Source organism: Mesoplodon mirus (assembly GCF_964341445.2).
Source record: "Mesoplodon mirus genome assembly, chromosome: 4".
In the NCBI taxonomy this organism is placed as follows: domain Eukaryota; kingdom Metazoa; phylum Chordata; class Mammalia; order Artiodactyla; family Ziphiidae; genus Mesoplodon; species Mesoplodon mirus.
The window spans coordinates 114,921,463-114,938,348 of NC_138979.1; the positions used below are offsets into that span (position 1 = coordinate 114,921,463).

At 55.1% G+C, this 16,886-nt stretch overlaps 2 protein-coding genes across 4 annotated transcripts; both read left to right on the top strand.

Moving 5' to 3' along the window:
* The first annotated feature begins 363 nt into the window (after nucleotides 1-363).
* On the top strand, nucleotides 364-5,128 carry IRF9 (interferon regulatory factor 9). Its single transcript, XM_082619215.1, has 9 exons — nucleotides 364-460; nucleotides 1,241-1,421; nucleotides 1,727-1,910; nucleotides 2,150-2,280; nucleotides 2,369-2,450; nucleotides 2,554-2,625; nucleotides 3,244-3,585; nucleotides 4,430-4,545; nucleotides 4,691-5,128. The coding sequence occupies exons 2-9, from the start codon at nucleotides 1,242-1,244 to the stop codon at nucleotides 4,817-4,819; spliced, it is 1,236 nt and encodes a 411-aa protein (XP_082475341.1). The 5' UTR covers nucleotides 364-460; nucleotide 1,241; the 3' UTR covers nucleotides 4,820-5,128.
* A 121-nt stretch (nucleotides 5,129-5,249) lies between these two features.
* On the top strand, nucleotides 5,250-16,885 carry REC8 (REC8 meiotic recombination protein). Of its 3 annotated transcripts, XM_082619208.1 has the most exons (20): nucleotides 5,250-6,679; nucleotides 7,001-10,983; nucleotides 11,084-11,152; nucleotides 11,270-11,412; nucleotides 11,497-11,572; nucleotides 11,665-11,785; nucleotides 13,104-13,179; nucleotides 13,531-13,610; nucleotides 13,850-13,934; nucleotides 14,068-14,140; nucleotides 14,219-14,310; nucleotides 14,433-14,482; nucleotides 14,808-14,954; nucleotides 15,254-15,320; nucleotides 15,424-15,590; nucleotides 15,771-15,816; nucleotides 16,084-16,150; nucleotides 16,243-16,374; nucleotides 16,446-16,552; nucleotides 16,664-16,885. In XM_082619208.1, the coding sequence occupies exons 2-20, from the start codon at nucleotides 10,928-10,930 to the stop codon at nucleotides 16,753-16,755; spliced, it is 1,746 nt and encodes a 581-aa protein (XP_082475334.1). In that variant the 5' UTR covers nucleotides 5,250-6,679; nucleotides 7,001-10,927; the 3' UTR covers nucleotides 16,756-16,885. The 3 variants fall into 3 exon arrangements, with proteins under 3 accessions (XP_082475334.1, XP_082475333.1, XP_082475335.1); XM_082619207.1 differs by having other exon boundaries at nucleotides 15,771-16,150; nucleotides 16,243-16,552; XM_082619209.1 differs by lacking the exons at nucleotides 5,250-6,679; nucleotides 7,001-10,983; nucleotides 11,084-11,152 and having other exon boundaries at nucleotides 11,160-11,408; nucleotides 15,771-16,150; nucleotides 16,243-16,552.
* The last annotated feature ends 1 nt before the right edge of the window (nucleotide 16,886 follows it).

Sequence of the window (16,886 nt, forward strand, 5' to 3'; positions counted from 1 at the left end):
ATTGAATTCAGCTGATACTTGGGGTGACCTAGTAGGTACCAAGCAGGCACCGTGGGGGAACACAGATGCACAAGTGGTACAGAGCTATCCAGAGGCCCCAGGCCACACTCCGGGACACTGCAGCCTCCCTGGGGAAGCAGCAGTGTCATAGAGGTGGTCTGACACAAGCGAGGAGTGTCTTGAGGGAGGAAAGGGAATGAGCCTGAGCCAGTAGGGTCCCTCCTCCAGACTCTGACCGCAGGATTCCTACGGTAAGATTCTCAGATGCTGCTTCCCCCTGGTGGTAACCAGTTACCCTGCAACTCGGAGACCACGTGATTTCGGGGAAAAGGACCTCCCTGGAGGAGAACTGAAACTTAGGGTGGGGACTGTAGAAAGGGGCGGAGAGATCCAGGAGCTGCCTAGCCAGGAGCTGAGCTGAGGTCGGCTGAGCCCTGGGACAGCCTGCAGAGCAGCTCAGGTAAGATTAACCAAAAATAGGTGTCAGCCTGGGTCTAGGCGGGAAGGCCCGGCTAGATTGGAGGTGGTGGGTAGAGGCTCCTGGGGACCCCTCTGCTAGACTGAGGAATCGACAGAAGGCCTGTGAGCCAGGGAGCTGGAATTTGGCGTGAGTGAAAGACTGATGGGGGGGGCCGGTGTCCCAAGCCCTCTAGGTAAAGGACAGGGGGACCTGCTACCGGGTTGTTTGGGGAAGAAGACTCTGCTGCTCTCCCCTGCTTGTTTTCTTGCCTCCTGGTCCTGCCCACTTCCGCCCGCCCACAGCTCTGCCCCTGTCACCAGCTCCCTGCCTCACCTACCCCTGGGACAAGCAGAGCGGGGGGGAAGGTTGGGGGGCATCGAAGGATAGGTTGTGGGGGTGGTGAGCGAAGAGGGTTGATGAGGCATCTCACAAGCAGCCACTTGTGTCTGTAAATACTTGGGGATCCAGACAGGGCCTCTCACCAGGAGCGGGACACCAGGGGAACAATAGATTCCTGAAAAACCTTAAAATTAAGACCAGTGCTTAAGGTTGCCTTCTAGATGTCACAGCTCGGGATGTTAAAAAGAAAGTATTTTTGGTCATCGCTAGTGACAGCAGAAATGAAACAATTCAGCCTCAGAAGTTTGAGATTATGTCTATAGAGGCAAAAGATGGATGAGATCTCTAGGGGCCCTTGCCGGAATCCAACCCCAAGGGCCAGGATCTCACTCTTCCCAAAGTATCAGTTCCCCTGACTCTTCCTGCTGCTTTTATCCCCAGGATGGCATCAGGCAGGGTACGTTGCACCCGAAAGCTCCGGAACTGGGTGGTGGAGCAAGTGGAGAGCGGCCAGTTCCCAGGAGTGTGCTGGGAAGATGCGGCCAAGACCATGTTCCGGATTCCCTGGAAGCACGCAGGCAAGCAGGACTTCCGGGAGGATCAGGATGCCGCCTTCTTCAAGGTGAAAGGCCCGGAAACCGGCCCCTTGGAGGGAGGGATGGAATATACACTGGCACTGTCACCCTCAAGTGGTTGCATCCACCTGGGTTTCAGATAAAGGGGAAGTTGCAGGGTAGAACCAGCTACGTTATGTAATTGTCAGAGCCCCATGCAAGATGAAAATGCAAACCTTAGTAAGGATCGCAGGGTGGCAATAGCTGAGCATAAACCTAGCATAGGCCCTTCTGTGTGAGCACTCAGGCCCCACATCCGTGAAGCCAGCCTCGGTAAAGGATCTGCCTCTTCTTTACTTCTGCTGTGTCCTAGGCCTGGGCGATATTTAAGGGAAAGTACAAGGAGGGGGACTCGGAAGGCCCTGCTATCTGGAAGACTCGTCTGCGCTGTGCTCTGAACAAGAGTTCTGAGTTCCAGGAGGTTCCTGAGAATGGCCACAGGGATGGGGCTGAGCCCTACAAGGTGTACCGGCTGCTGCCACCCGGAACCCTCCCCGGTGGGTGTCCCTTTGCCCTGCCACTCCTAGAATCAGCAGCCTTGGGAGGAAGGATGGAGCTCTGCGCCTCCTGGGAGGGTGGTGGCCTCCCTCCAGGCCCCTAGGTCAGAGTTCTGCCCTGTCCTTGGGGAGCAGGTTCCCTGCCAGTCCTGCCCATCCTTTCACTGCCTCCTATCTCTCCCCTTCCCTCTGTGCCCACTTAAGGCTCTGACCTTCCTCTCCCTCCCAATGTTCCACAGCTCAGCCAGGGACTCAGAAATCACCATCAAAGCGACACCACAGTTCTGTGTCCTCTGAGAGGAAGGAGGACGAGGTTACCACGAAGAACTGCATACTCAGCCCCTCCTTGCTCCAGGACCCCCTCAAAAATGTGAGAGCTGGGGAGGGAACCGGGTGGGTCTGAGGGCAGAACAGTAACTGGGGGAGAGATGGGCCAACGATAGAAACTGTGTCTGTAGGAGCTGGTGGAGTCCAGTGGGGGAGTAGCCTATTCAGACTCCGGAAGCAGCAGCAGCAGCAACAGCCCTGAGCCTCAGGAAGGTACCGAGTGCCCTGCCACTTGTGTTATCCTCCGTGCCACACCCTCTGGCCCTTGGACTCCCCAGTCCGCTCTGAATAACCAGTGCCTCTGCCTCCCACCCAGGTAGGGACACAGCTGAGGCCCCTCTCCAAGGAGATCTGGTGTCCCCAGAGCTTCTGCCCCCTCCAGGTTCAGGTACTTGGCGTTTCTGACTCACCCCTGCCCCCGTCCTCCCTTGTCCTCCTGTGGCTATGCGTGTGTTAATCTAATCTGTCAGGGCTTGCAGCAAACCGGGGCCACCTTACTCAGAGGCACTGGCTTCTAGGCAGTGTACCTGCCACGACTCCAAACAGCTCACTTCTCAAAAATACCCCCTACACACTGTGTTCCCTGGAAATCCACTTTGAGACATTGATTCTGTGGGTTAAGTAGAGGACTGAACTCTGGGACCCTCTTGTAAACTCTAAGGCCCTGGCCATTAAGGCCTCAGTGGGAATCTGTGTATTAGTTCCTCCCCTGAGTGATGGGGAAGTATGATGGGAAGCCCTCTGGGCTGCCGAGGGTTGGCGGTGAGGATGAGGAGGGAGGGCGCCTTCTCTATCCTTAGAAGGTGCGGCTGCCGCCCCCACCTTGTGGCCTGCTTGGTCCTCACCAGCCCTCACCTGGTTTCTCTCTCTGAGCCTCACGTTCCTCGCCAGCAAAATGAGGATGCTGGATTTGCAGGAAGCCCCTCTTCATTTCTCCAGAGCCTCTTGCTGGCCAGTGGGCCCCTGTGGAGGGGCGCCGGTGCAGCTGGCCTTTCTTTGTCTGCAGACTACTCTCTGCTGCTCACCTTCATCTACGATGGACGTGTGGTGGGTGAGGCCCAGGTGCAGAGCCTGGACTGCCGCCTCGTGGCTGAGCCCTCAGTCTCCCAGTGCGGCATGGAGCAGGTGATATTTCCCAAACCCGGCCCACAAGAGCCCACCCAGCGCTTGCTGAGCCAGCTCAAGAGAGGGGTCCTGGTGGCCAGCAACTCCCGAGGCCTCTTTGTGCAGCGCCTTTGCCCCATCCCCATCTCCTGGAACGCGCCCCAGGCTCCACCTGGTCCAGGCCCGCACCTGCTGCCCAGCAACGAGTGCGTGGAGCTCTTCAGAACCGCCTATTTCTGCAGAGGTGAGGCTGCTCCCACCGAGCACCTGAGCCCCTTCCCCCACCTCTGTTCCCCCTCCGTGGGCCCGGCCACCACCCTGCGCTCCCTCCAGCACATCCCCCGTCACAGCCCAGGCGCGGCCCCTGCACTCGTGCAGTGCTCAGCCCTGGCAGTCCCCCTTCCCCAGCCAAGGCCGTGGAAGATGAGGACCAGGTAAGCCCAGCACGAGGGTGTCACGCCCCGGGAGCACCACCACATGGGAGCGTACAGTAATCATGGGAAGGTGCGCCTCGTGGCGCCCCCCACCGGACACACCTGCACAGCGACCACTCACACATTCGCAAGAGCTGCATGCATCACGTGCCCTCGCCCACCGCTCAGCCACCCCTCAGCTTGCCCCCCTCCCATCCACACTTGGAATCCCACTTCCTGCCTCCATTCCACTCTCAATTGGACTTTGGGAGTGGGGGCCGGAGTATAGGGGACCCAGGGCCACGGGGTGCCCTAGTGCAGGGAGGCTGTGAGCAGGCAACAGAGGTGTGGCACAACTGTGTTAGCAGCCAGGGCTGCCGCCGAGAGGACTCTTAAGCTCCCCCAGCTCCCCCAGGTTTCAGGTTGTGTGACGACTGGCTGCCTCTAAAAGGGGGCCCCGTTCCCTATTTGTCCACAGGCGAGTAGCAGCTTAGTTCCTAGCATTTCCCCTGGCACCAGGCAACAGCCTCACCACCCCGAGGCTCCTGCTCTGGCCTTGGTCTCTGAGTGGCCCCACTGCCACCCCTCTTTCTCCATTATGGGATCCTCCCCAATCCCTCCCTGCCTGAGACCCTCTGTCTTCTCTTTCTTCCAACTCTTGACCTTTTCTCTCAGACCTGGCCAGGTACTTCCAGGGCCTGGGCCCCGCACCCGAGTTCCAGGTGACACTGAATTTCTGGGAGGAGAGCCCTGGCCCCAACCACACCCCACAGAGTCTTATCACAGTGCAGGTGAGTCGGGATAGGGCAAGAACAGCCTGCCTGCGTGGGAATGGGGTGTTGAGGAGGAAGGGCCTCCCGAGGAAAGAGCCCCTGGGCGTAGTGTCTGGCGCTGCCTGCCGTGCTCACAACCCCCTCTCCCCACCTCTTCATGCAGATGGAGCAGGCCTTTGCCCGACATTTACTGGAGAAGACTCCAGAGGATCAGGCAGCCATCCTGTCCCTGGTGCAGAGCCTGGAGGACCCGGCCTCCTTCTCCTCTCTCTGTTCCTCCTATCTGCTTTGAGAGAGCCTCTTCCTCCACGCTCTCGACCTGCCTCCCACAGTGATCATTCTCATTGGTTGTCTGTGGTGATTTAGTCCTTGAACTCCTCATAGACCCTGGTTGGTGGGGAACTCAAGGATGACTTTTTTTTTTTCTTTTTTTAATTTTGAGGTATACCCTCTTTTGTCTCTGAGGAACTGAACTGGGCAAGTACAGATGGCGTGAACTCAGGGGGCCTTTCCCTCTGCCCACAACCCTAAAACCTAGCACTTTATATTTTCTTCTTAGGTCTTCACTAAGGGTTGAAAATAAAATTCTATTGAAAAGGAATCAGCATCGGATTTGTTGAGAGAAGAAGGCAGCAGGGTCACAGAGAGATGATGGGGATGTAACCTGAGGGCAGGGCACTCGGGTTCTCTTCCTGCTGGCATCTCTGGGTCTCTTCCCTCTCCTCCAACCACAGGTTCGGGCTAGCAAGCTGTCTGGGCTAGGAAGCTTCGGGTTCTGGACCTGGCTCTCTGTACCTTCTAGGCAACCAGGATTAGGGAGAGGGTTGGGGTCAGCCAAAAAGAGGGGCACTGAGCCTATGGCCACTGTAGCCACCTTCATAAGGGAAATCCGGTGTCCACAGTCCTTGGCTAGAGGCCTCCGATTCAGCCTAGGGTTGGACTCTGGCCTGGAGGTCTCAATGAACAGACCTGAAATGATGAGCTGGAGGCCCTGGGGCCTGGCAGGGGAGGAAATTAGAGGGAAGAGTGGCCGAGCCTCCTGTGCCCTGGGCAGACCATGCCCTGGTGCCTCTTCTCCCAGTACCTGGGGCACTGTCACCCCAACTGAAGGCTGCTCCCAAACAGGTCTCCTCACTCTACCTGAGCACCATGACAGACAACATGGCCTAGACTGCCACATCACCAGCACTCTGCTGGGATCCCAGGGGTCCAAATCCACCAACACCACTCTCCCTTGCCCCACGTTTATCTTGCTCCCAAACTGGTAGTTCTTCACAAGGCCACCGGTCATCCTACCTCATCCTACACTCATCTCCACCAGACTAGTTCACCGCTTAACCCGATTACCACAGCCTCCAGCTTCCCGCTTCCCGTACATGACACCAAATTGGTGGAGAGGTAGCCTCCCAGACCAGCTCCTTCCTGTCATGTCACTTTTATAAGCTTTGAGTGGCTCACTGACATGATCAAATCTGGATGTCTAGATTCTTGAGGAACTTCTTGCTGTCTCACCTGACAAACTTCACTGCTTTTGAGCCTTTCTGCCTCCTTGGACCTTCCTTGTCTTCAGTCTCCCTCATCGTCATCCTGAGAAGCCAGGATCCCCAACAGGCATCTGCATAGGCAGTGAGGAAATTGGGTCCTGAGTGTGCAGGTGCACAGGCCCTGCTGAAATCCCTCCTGGACCTTCACTTCATTTTCTGTTATACCCCACATCCAACCCATCAGCAAATCCTATCATTCCTTCCTTCAAAATCTATCTAGAATCTGACTCTGCTTCCCTCACCAAGACTGGTTCAAACACCATCATCTCTCACACCTCTTCTTTCTGCTTCCTTCCACATCTTTTCTGTTTCCACTCGTGTCCACCTTCAGCCCATTCTCAACACAGAAGAGATCCTCTTAACACATAAATCTTATCACGTCATTCTTCTGCTTGAAATCCTCCATTGGCTTTCAATTCACTCAGGGTAAGAGCCCGAATCCTTACAATGGCCTTCAAGGTGATATGGTCCCATTCTCCTTTCTAACCTTACCCCTTGCTATTCTTCTCCTCAGTTACTTTGCTCCAGGCTCCCTGAACCCACCAGACATTTCTTCCTCAGGACCTTTGCACTTGCTGCTGCTTTTGTCTAAAACACTCTTCCTTCAGGTAAGCACATGACTTGCCCCATCTCTTCAGAGAGGGCGTCCCTGAGCACCCAATCCAAATAGCAGCCCTCACTCTTCTCTATTCTCTTATGCTGCCTCATTTTTCTTCATAGCACTGATTACCACTTCACACATTTCTGTCTGTCTACTTGTTTATCATCACTCCTTCCCTATTCCATGAGAACAAGGACTTGTTTTGTTCATTGCTCTATCCCCAGTGTCTAGAGTAGTGCTTGGCACATGGTAGGCATGTAATAAATACTTGTTGAATGAATGGACAGATGAATGAGCAAATTACTGTGTCCCTTATCTCTTAAACTAGGTCCTAAGCACCTTAAGGGCAGGTGCCCCCACTTTATCATATTTGTGCCCCAGCGTGAACACTTATGAACACTGACAATATATGTACAGTGATTGAAACAATTTGTAAGTATCATGTAGAAACCAATTTAGCCAAGCACCATGGAATAGGGATTGGGAACACTGGGATTCAAAAGAGCAGAGTTCCCGGGCCTCCCTGGTGGCGCAGTGGTTGAGAGTCCGCCTGCCGATGCAGGGGATACGGGTTCGTGCCCCGGTCTGGGAGGATCCCATATGCCGCGGAGCGGCTGGGCCCGTGAGCCACGGCCGCTGGGCCTGCGCATCCGGAGCCTGTGCTCCGCAACGGGAGAGGCCACAACAGTGAGAGGCCCGCATACCGCAAAAAGAAAAAAAAAAAAAAAAAAAAAAGAGCAGAGTTCCCAACCAGGCTGCCACTAAGGAGCTGTGTGGTCTGGAACAAACAGTCCATATGGGCCTCTGTTTTCTCATCTGTAAAGACAAGTCTTGGACTAGATTTTGAAATCCCCTTCAGCCGTGATATTCTGTGGTTGTAAATTTAGGGCAATTGCACATTCCTCTGACAAACATTTGCTAAGCTAAGTTTCAGGCACTAATGGAAAAAACAAGAACCTCTCAAGAGTTCCCGGATTGAAGGAACAAGATAAAATGGGGTCAGCTTGGCTGCAATAAGAGCTGAGTCTTTTTTTTTTTTTTATTAAACTATAGCTGACTTACAATATTGTGTTACTTTCAAATGTATAGCAAAGTGGTTCAGTTATATATTTTTCCAGATTCTTTCCATCATAGGTTATTACAAGATATTGAATATAGTTCCTTGTGCTATACCATAGGTCCTTGTTATCTATTTTATATATAGTGGTGTGTATCTGTTAATCCCATACTCCTAATTTATCCCTCCCTCCCCTTTCCCCTTTGGTAACCGTTAAGTTTTTTTCCTATGTTTGTGAGTCTGTTCCTGTTTTGTAAATAAGTTCATTTGTATTCTTTTTTAGGTTCTACATATAAGTGATATCATATATTTGTCTTTCTCGGTCTGACCTCACTTAGTATGATAATCTCTAGGTCCATCCATGTTGCTGCAAAAGGATTATTTTGTTCTTTTTTATGGCTGAGTAGTATTCTATTGTATATATGTACCACATCTTCTTTATCCATTCATCTGTTGATGGACACCTAGGTTGCTTCCACATCTTGCCTGTTGCAAATAATGCTGCTATGAACATTGGGGTGCACATGTCTTTTCAAATTAGAGTTTTCATCTTTTCCGGATATATGCCCAGGATCAGGATTGCTGGATCATAGGTAGCTCTATTTTTAGTTATTTTTTTTAAATTTATTTATTTTTGGCTGCATTGGGTCTTCCTTGCTATGCACGGGCTTTCTCTAGTTGTGGTGAGTGGGGGCTACTCTTCATTGTGGTGTGTGGGCTTCTCATTGCGGTGGCTTCTCTTGTTGCAGAGCACGGGCTCTAGGCGCACGGGCTTCAGTAGTTGTGGTACCCAGGCTCAGTAGTTGTGGCTCACGGGCCTATCTAGAGTGCAAGCTCAGTAGTTGTGGTGCACAACTTAGTTGTTCTGCGGCATGTGGTGTCTTCCCGGACCAGGGATCAAACCTGTGCCCCCGCATTGGCAGGCGGATTCTTAACCACTGAGCCAGCAGGGAAGTCCCTATTTTTAGTTTTTTAAGGAACCTCCATACTTTTTTCCAGTATGGCTATGCCAATTTACATTCCCACCAACAGTGTAGGAGGGTTCCCTTTTCTCTACACCCTCTCCAGCATTTATTGTTTGTAGACTTTTTAATTATGGCCATTTTAATCGAAGAGAGGTGATACCTTATTGTATTAATAGTTTGGGGAGACTTCCGTGGTGATCCAGTGGGTAGGACTCGGTGCTCCCAATGCAGGGGGCCCGGGTTTGATCCCTGGTCAGGGAACTAGATCCCACATGCATGCCCCAACTAAGAGTCCGCGTGCCACAACTAAGAAGTCTGCATGCCTCAACTAAGAAGTCTGCATGCTGCAACTAAGAGATTCTGCATGCAGCCAAAGTAAATAAATATTTTTAAATAAAGTAAAATAAATAGTTTGGACTTGCATTTCTCTAATAATTAGCTATGTTGAGCATCTTTTCATGTGCCTGTGAGCCATCAGTATGTCTTCTTTGGAGAAATGACTATTTAGGTCTTCTGCCCATTTTTTGATTGGGTTTTTTGTGGGTTTTTTTGATATTCTGTTGTATGTGCCGTTTGTATATTTTGGAAATTAAGCCTGTGTCAGTCGCATCGTTTGCAAATATTTTCTCCCATTCGGTAGGTTTTTTCCTTTTGTTTATGGTTTCCTTTGCTGTGCAAAAGCTTCTAAGTTTGATTAGGTCCCATTTGTTAATTTTTGGCTTTATTTCTTTTGCCTTGGGAGACTGATCTAAGAAAATATCGCTACAGTCTATGTCTGAGAATGTTTTGCCTACGTTCTCTTCCAGGAGTTTTATGGTGTCATGTCTTATTTAAGTCTTTAAGCCATTTTGAATTTATTTTTGTGTATGGTGTGAAGAGCTGAGTCTTAATAAAGCGGCAGAAGCATGCCCTGGAGTCAAGACTGGGAAGGACATTCTAGGCCAAAGAAATGGCTGTGCGAAGGCAGGAGGCATGGGGAATGGGATATTTGTTAAGTACAACCATACAACTTACATTACACAAAGAATTTCTGAGGCAAAACAGCTTTTGTACGCTGAGAAGTATGCCCTGCATCCAGCAAAACTGAAGTCTCAGCCAGGAAAACATTCACACCTGGAAAACAGCCAGGTGAGGAATGCCACAACCTAAACTGTTCAAATTTAGGAAATGACCCGACCCTCGCTGCTTCCTGTGAGGTCTTTCTTCCCCAACGACCTGGGGCGGCTCCAGGGCCACCTCATACCCGTTTCTACCTCCCTAGCTCACCATAGGCCCTAGGCTGGGAACAAAGGTGGACCAACCAATTGCTACTCGGTGGGATCTGGGGAAAAGGGCAAAGGTCTAACCGCAGGTCAGGCGCCCCAAACAGGGCGTGGCGGTTGCCCTTGGCATCACGCAACCTCCCCGGTAGTTGAAGCACCCTTGTTACCAGGCTCGCTGCAGGTGAGGCTGGGGTCTTGCTCCCCGCTCATTGGTCCGCAGAGAAGCACCTCTGAGGAACCCCTGTTGCCCAGGCGAGGACGAGAGCCCATTGGTCGGGACACCTCACAATGCCCCCCCGCACCCCCCACCCCACCCCGCGCGTGCAGGGTTCTTCCCATTGGTTCGCTGCCTGCCTCGGGAGCCCCCTGTGGCCTCCAACCAAGCAGCCTACTTGGCGCACTGCTGGCGAGTGTCCCCAAGCTGACCCTGTTCCCCATTGGCTGCTGTGGGGGCCGCCGCCATCTAATGAGGAGGGAGGCGCCGAGCACCCGAGCACGCGTTCCCTGCGGCGGGATCTAGCTCTGCAGCCGCGGAGCCGGGCAAGGGCCGAAGCTGTGCAAAGGACGAGAGACCGGCTTCTCTGCGGAGGACATCTGTTCTCCCTCCGGACCTGGTCTGGGTCGCAGCTCGGGCTTCCCGTCGCGGAGCTGTGCATCTCCAATCTGGAACCCAACCCGCGAGGCTCCAGTAAGTACGAAGCACCCACGCAGCGCGCGAACCGGCTCAGGGCGGACGGAGAGAGTGTCCCTGCTCCTGTGTATCCAGTGTGCGTCTCCATTTACTTATCCCCTTAATCGTTTATCCACCCAACGTTTATCGGTTCGTTTATTTGGCATTCTGGGTGCACTCTCTGCGCCGCTTGTCCACATCCTTCTCTCCGACGGTGTTGGGAAACCCTGTGCCCTGAAGAATTCGGACTGAGATCCGAAAGGAAGAGTGGTGTAGACGAGGGTGCAACCCCGGAGGGACCATGTTCTACTATCCCAGCGTGCTTCAGCGCCACACGGGCTGCTTCGCCACCATCTGGTAAGGGAGGGCTGAGCCAGGGTGGGCGCACCGGGAGGGGAGCCCAGGGATCCCAGCCCGAGGGCTTCTCCTCCATCTTCACTCCTCGTCCTTCTTCCAGGCTGGCAGCAACGCGCGGCACCCGGTTGGTGAAGCGCGAATACCTGAAGGTGAACGTGGTGAAGACCTGGTAAGGCCCAGAAAAGGCAAGAGGGGCCTGAGGCCATTGTGGGTTAGGAGATGGATTACTCTGGGCTGTGGGGCTGGTCTTTGGCACAACGGTGATCAGGGTGCCTCGTTCCCCCAGCGAGGAAATCCTCAATTACGTGCTGGTACGAGTTCAGCCCCCGCTGCCAGGTCTGCCGCGGCCCCGCTTCTCCCTTTATCTCTCAGCGCAGCTCCAGATTGGCGTCATTCGGGTCTACTCGCAGCAATGCCAGTACCTTGTAGGTAAGGCTAGAAGGCTCTGAGGTGGGGCAGAGCTGAGTGGTCCTCCCACGGGCTGGCACCCTATTTTGTCCTACCTGCCCGCAGAGGACATCCAGCACATCCTGGAGCGCCTGCACCGGGCCCAGCTGCAGATCCGCATTGATATGGTGGAGACGGAGCTGTGAGTGTGTCCCTGGGACTGGGACCACCCAGTCTTTGGAAGGGGACCTCCCTGCTTGGCCTCAGTCCTTGACAGCCCCCCTTCTCCCTCAGACCCAGCCTGCTGCTCCCTAATCACCTGGCCAGGATGGAGACTCTGGAAGATGCTCCAGACCCCTTTTTTGGGATGATGTCTGTGGAACCCAGACTGCCCAGTCCCTTCAATATCCCTCAGGTAGGTCTCATTCCCCCTGGACACCTCAGACTGATGAATTGCCAGTCCGACACTGGGGTGGGGGTGGGTTGGGAGCCTGCTACAGCTCTGCCCCACAGAAGTCATTGCAGTGCAGTCGCCAGGGTGGACCCATCCAGACAAGCCTGCTGCACTTACCTATTCAGGACCAACCTAGAGGCAGCTCTTGTCTCCACACCTGTCTAAGAGCCAAGCCCCCAATCCATGCCCTCAGTGTCCCTCAGCACTGGGTTTCCCATGTCCTTGTCCATCCATTCCTAACACTCCTACAGCTTAGACAGTGTTACTTCCTTCCTTCAAAGACACCTCCAGGGCTTCCCTGGTGGCGCAGTGGTTGAGAGTCCGCCTGCCGATGCAGGGGACACGGGTTCGTGCCCCAGTGCAGGAGGATCCCACATGCCGCGGAGCGGCTGGGCCCGTGAGCCATGGCCGCTGAGCCTGCGCGTCTGGAGCCTGTGCTCCGCAACGGGAGAGGCCACAACAGTGAGGGGCCCGCGTACCGCAAAAAAAAAAAAAAAAGACACCTCCAGTGACTCCCCACTGCCAACAGAATACTAGCATTTAAGGCTCTCCATACCTTGGTCCAGAGGTAGCCATCCCTACATCCCTAGACATCTCTCAGCACATCCCCTGGGCATCTTTGGCTGCCAAACACCAGCCTGGCCCCTATGCCCCAAAGATGCCACATTTACTTCTTTGCTTCTGCTGTTTCCCTAGGCCATAATGGTCATCACCTCTTGTTCTCTTACGGACCTCGCTCAATTTCTACACTTTTCCATCAAGTCTTTATACCACTCCTGGCCAGAACCAAATGTTGTTCTAGAACTCAGCCCATCACTAGGGCCTTGTTTACCCTTTGTGTTGACTCTTTTTTTTAAATTGATGTTGTTTGTCAAAACAAACAACTTTTATTGAAGTGTAGTTGATTTACAGTGTTGTGCTAGTTTCAGGTGTACAGCATCCCTTGGCTCTTGCTGGGGTCGTATACAAACTTGTCTCCCCACTAGACCATATAGTCCTTAAGATCAAGAATCTTTTCTGTTCCCTCTGTCCCCAACACTTGACGTAAGGATGCAGTCCTCCTTTCACAGACACATTACCACGGTCTAGATGATTGGGTGGGGGCAGGAGCGGAGGAAAGGAAACTGGACGGTGAGCGGGTTCACGGCACGTTGCTGGCAGTGCCACGGAATTAGGCGGAAAGGGCTGTCACTGTCCATTGTCTGAATAAGGTTGTGAAAGTGGGGAAGCAGGGTGCTGAAGCTGAACCCTATCTTTTGTCCCCAATCCCTCCCCAAAGATTCAACACCTCCTAGAGGCTGTGACCCCAGAGAGAGTTCTTGAAGAGATCCCTCCTGAAGTTCCTATAGAGCCAGGTGAGCAGAGAGAGCCTTCTTTTTGGTGAGAGGCGGAGGAACGTCCAAGAGCTGAAGAAGTCACTGTCTCTGAGCTTCTTTCAGGAGCGAGGCCCTGTGAGGGGCACTGTGTGTAATGTCGTCACTGCTCACAAGAGTCCTATGAGATCAGAATTATTATCCCCAGTTTACAGATGAGGAAAGTGAAGCCCATAGCGGTTAAGCGATGTGTCCTGGGTCAGCTTGCCAGTGACTAGCCGGGGTCTGACTAGAACCCAGGTGGACTTGACTCCAGAGTCCATGCTTTTGCCTTACCACATGGGTGGGGGGACTTGGAAAGAAACGGGCTGGTGTGACTTCCCTCCCCTCCAGAAAGGATTCCGGTCACTGCACCGTCTCCCGAGGCCATCACGCTCCCGGAGGCGGAGCCCATACGTATGCTTAAGATTGAGGTGAGCTGACCCCCTGCACACGGAGCCTGAGGCCCAGAGTCCTGCTTCTGCTGGCCCAGCCCCCCTGCATCTGCTTCCTTCTGCCCCCAGAGTCCTGCCTTCTCCACCTCCATTTCCCCACCACTGCCCCCAGCGCCGGAGCACCCACGGGCTTCCTCGGTCTGGCCCAGCCCTGTGGCATGTCTCTCAGACAGAGATGGAATTGAGTCCCCTCGCCTTGGTTCTCCCTTTCCCGACAGGGTGAACGGGACCTCGCAGAGATCAGCCGCCGAGAGTTGGACCTGCTGATCGCAGAGGAGGAGGAAGCCATCTTGTTAGAGGAAGGTCGGCTAGGCAGGACCATCTGGCCACGTAGGGCCCGCCCGGTGCTGGATGGTCAGGCCCCCGGCACGGGCAGTCTGGGCTGGGCAGTGTTCCCATCTCTTCTGTGTTCTGAGCCCTGACCTTCTCTTCGCAGAGTACAAAGAGGAGCTCCGGGTCCCAGAGAGGGAGATCACAGTCCCCCCGCCCTCACCTCTAGCTCTTCCAGAGTAAGGGCAGGAACCCCTGGGCCAGGTAGGGGTCATTGCTGGGAGGGTATCTTCATTCTGTTGCCCATTTCCCCTCAGGGTGGAGGAGGCTGCAGAGCTACCTCCAGTTCGGGTCCGGCCCCCCGAGGAGCTGAAGCCACCAGGCTGGGAGCCCGAGGCCCTACTTCCCGGTGAGTACCTGCCATGCCGGGGTCCTTCCGGCCCCGTATGTGGCCCCGTATTCTAACTTGCTGAAGGGAGGACTCTAGCATCTCGGCAAAGGGTGTGGGGCAGAGCTCGAGTGTTTTTGCAGAGGTAACACCCCCGCTGGAGCTGCGTCTGCCACCCCCCGTCAGCCCAGAGGTGAGTAATGCTCCTCCAAGCCACCTCCTTTTCGCCCTCCTCTGCCAGAACTGCTCACCCATTTTCAGTTTCCCCAAGCTGAAGGCCACTGCTAGCTTCCACAGGCCTTTGAGCAAATTAGTAAAAGGCGCCCCTGTCCACACCCCATCTTATCGGGATGGGCACCATATACAGGGTGGGAGCTGCACCCGCTTCCAGAGGCCCCACCCGAGCCCTCTCCCAGGGCACCGCTAGGGACGGCAGGTTGGGGCATGTCTGCAGTCCACGAGGACCACAGGGAAAGGAGTAATGGGCAGCCTTGCTCCCACCTCCCCTCCCCCCTCAGCGGAGGAGGCCCCCAGTCCCCCCACCTCCCAGGAGCCCACCTGCTCGTCGCCGCCGCCGCCAGTTATTATTCTGGGACCGGGAGACCCAGATCCCCCGGGAGGAATTCCAGAAACAAATGCAGACCAGAGCCCACTGCCGGGAGTGTGTGAGTACAGCCCAGGCTCTGGAGGGATGGGGGGGAGGCAGGTGCACGTTGGGCCTCCTAAACTCCCGGGGGGGCCATGAGAACAGCCCCCAAAGTGCACATGTTGGGGGTTTGCCCACATATCACTTCATTACCCCGCCTAGCACATCCAAGGGCATCAGTTGAAAGTCCTTTTAGCAATGAGCAGAGAATGAGCCTGAAAGAGCTAGAAGGCCAGAGACCCTGGAACAAGGCACTGCAGGTGGATAAGGGGCAGTGGCTCCTTCCTAACCGGGCTTCCGGCCTTTCCCACCACACAGCCAATGGTGCAGCCTCCTGAGAGGATGATCACGAGCCCCGCAGAGCTGTTCCGAACCCCGACTCACTGTGAGGAATGGTGGGAGCTGGTGTGTGGGATCCTCGGAACCCCCCTCCCTCACTCCTGGTGTTCCTCACGCCTCAAACCCTCTCCCTGCTGCCCCGTCCTCAGCTGGCCGGCTACCCCAAGAACTGCTGGCTTTCTGGACCCACTGTGCCCAGCCACTCCCGCTAGCACTCAGGAGAAGGCCACCCCTGGAGCCCGAGGAAGAGGAAGCTGAGAGGGAGGCGGCAGCTGAGGAAGAAAGGAGAAAGGCTGAAACTCCGAGCGACATCGAGGTAACGGCACCGTCACTCCTTCCTGCTTTGCCTGAGCTCCAGCAGCCTGCTTTTTTCTGCCCACGTGAGCCATGGGCACCAGGTCCCAGCCAGGCTGGTTCAGGGCTAGGCCTGCTTCACCCCTGCCCCCAGTGCTTCTGTGATGGCTTGGGGTCTTAGTTCTCCTTCTCTCATCTCTAGGTCCTGAGGGAGGCCCTGGAGCCCAGTGTGCCTCTCATGCCTTCAGGTAAAGTACCTGGAGAAGGGACGGTGGAGACCACCACCCTGACTGACCACTGTCCCAGGAAACTGGTGCCCCAACCACTGACAGTTCTCGTCAGCACACTTAACATAAGGAAGCACAGGCGGAGTCTCTTAAGTCCCCTCCCCCCACCCCCCGGGGTGCTTTTAACAAGTCACTGCCAGCTCTGGCACCCAGGTGGACCAGGTGGCCCCCAAATCCCAAATGTTCAGATGCAAACCCACCCACTCAGGACCTTCCTCTCCCTGACAGAGATCTCCCTAGAAGCGGCTGAGGAGGAGAAGACCCGCATCAGCCTCGTCCCCCTGGAAGAACGGTGGTAAGCAGCAGCCCCAGCTAGGATGTGTGTGCCCCTCGTCACTGTCACAGCTGCCACCTTCCCCGCTCCACCCAACTCCCGTGTTCTCCTAGGGCCTGGGCTGAGGTGGAGCGGCCAGAGGCCCCTGCATTGCCCGTGGTGCCTGAGCTCCCTGAGGTGCCTGTGGAGATGCCTGTGGAGCTGCCCCCGGAGCCCGAGCCGCTGTCGCTGGAGGCTGTGCACAGGTACCAGGAAGGGCGTGCCTCCGCGGGTGGCCCGGGCTGCAGCCTCAGCTCACGGTTCTTGACCCCCACAGGGCAGTGGCACGGGAGCTGCAGGCCAACAGGGAGCCTGACTTCAGCAGCCTGGTGCCACCTCTCAGTCCCCGCAGGGTGGCCGCCCGGGTCTTCTACCTGCTCCTGGGTGAGCGAGGAACGTGTGTGCCTGTGTGGGGGGCGGGGAGTGGACACACAGGCCAGAGGCTGCTGTAGGGACCCTCTCCTCTGACCAGCCCTCTCCTCCCCTCTTGACCAGTGCTTGCTGCACAGGAGATCCTTCGTGTGAAACAAGAGGAGCCATATGGGCGCCTCCTGATCCAGCCAGGGCCCCGATTCCACTGCGGTTAGAGCCAGTTTACAAAGCTGCCAGGGAACCGGCCACGGTACACAACGTCCTGCCTCACTTCTGAACACGTATCTCTATCCTGCCTGCTCCCAGAGCTACTGTTCAAGCAGAAAATAAACTGCCTTCATTACAG

Bases quoted from the DNA above. Each gene is read 5' to 3' on its own strand.
- IRF9 (XM_082619215.1), top strand. From the start codon at position 1,242: ATGGCATCAGGCAGGGTACGTTGCACCCGAAAGCTCCGGAACTGGGTG. The intron at 1,911-2,149 runs GTGGGTGTCCCT...AATGTTCCACAG, and splicing joins GCCACCCGGAACCCTCCCCG to CTCAGCCAGGGACTCAGAAA. The intron at 2,626-3,243 runs GTACTTGGCGTT...CTTTGTCTGCAG, and splicing joins TCTGCCCCCTCCAGGTTCAG to ACTACTCTCTGCTGCTCACC.
- REC8 (XM_082619207.1), top strand. From the start codon at position 10,928: ATGTTCTACTATCCCAGCGTGCTTCAGCGCCACACGGGCTGCTTCGCC. The intron at 11,786-13,103 runs GTAGGTCTCATT...CCCTCCCCAAAG, and splicing joins GTCCCTTCAATATCCCTCAG to ATTCAACACCTCCTAGAGGC. The intron at 15,591-15,770 runs GTAACGGCACCG...TCTCATCTCTAG, and splicing joins AAACTCCGAGCGACATCGAG to GTCCTGAGGGAGGCCCTGGA.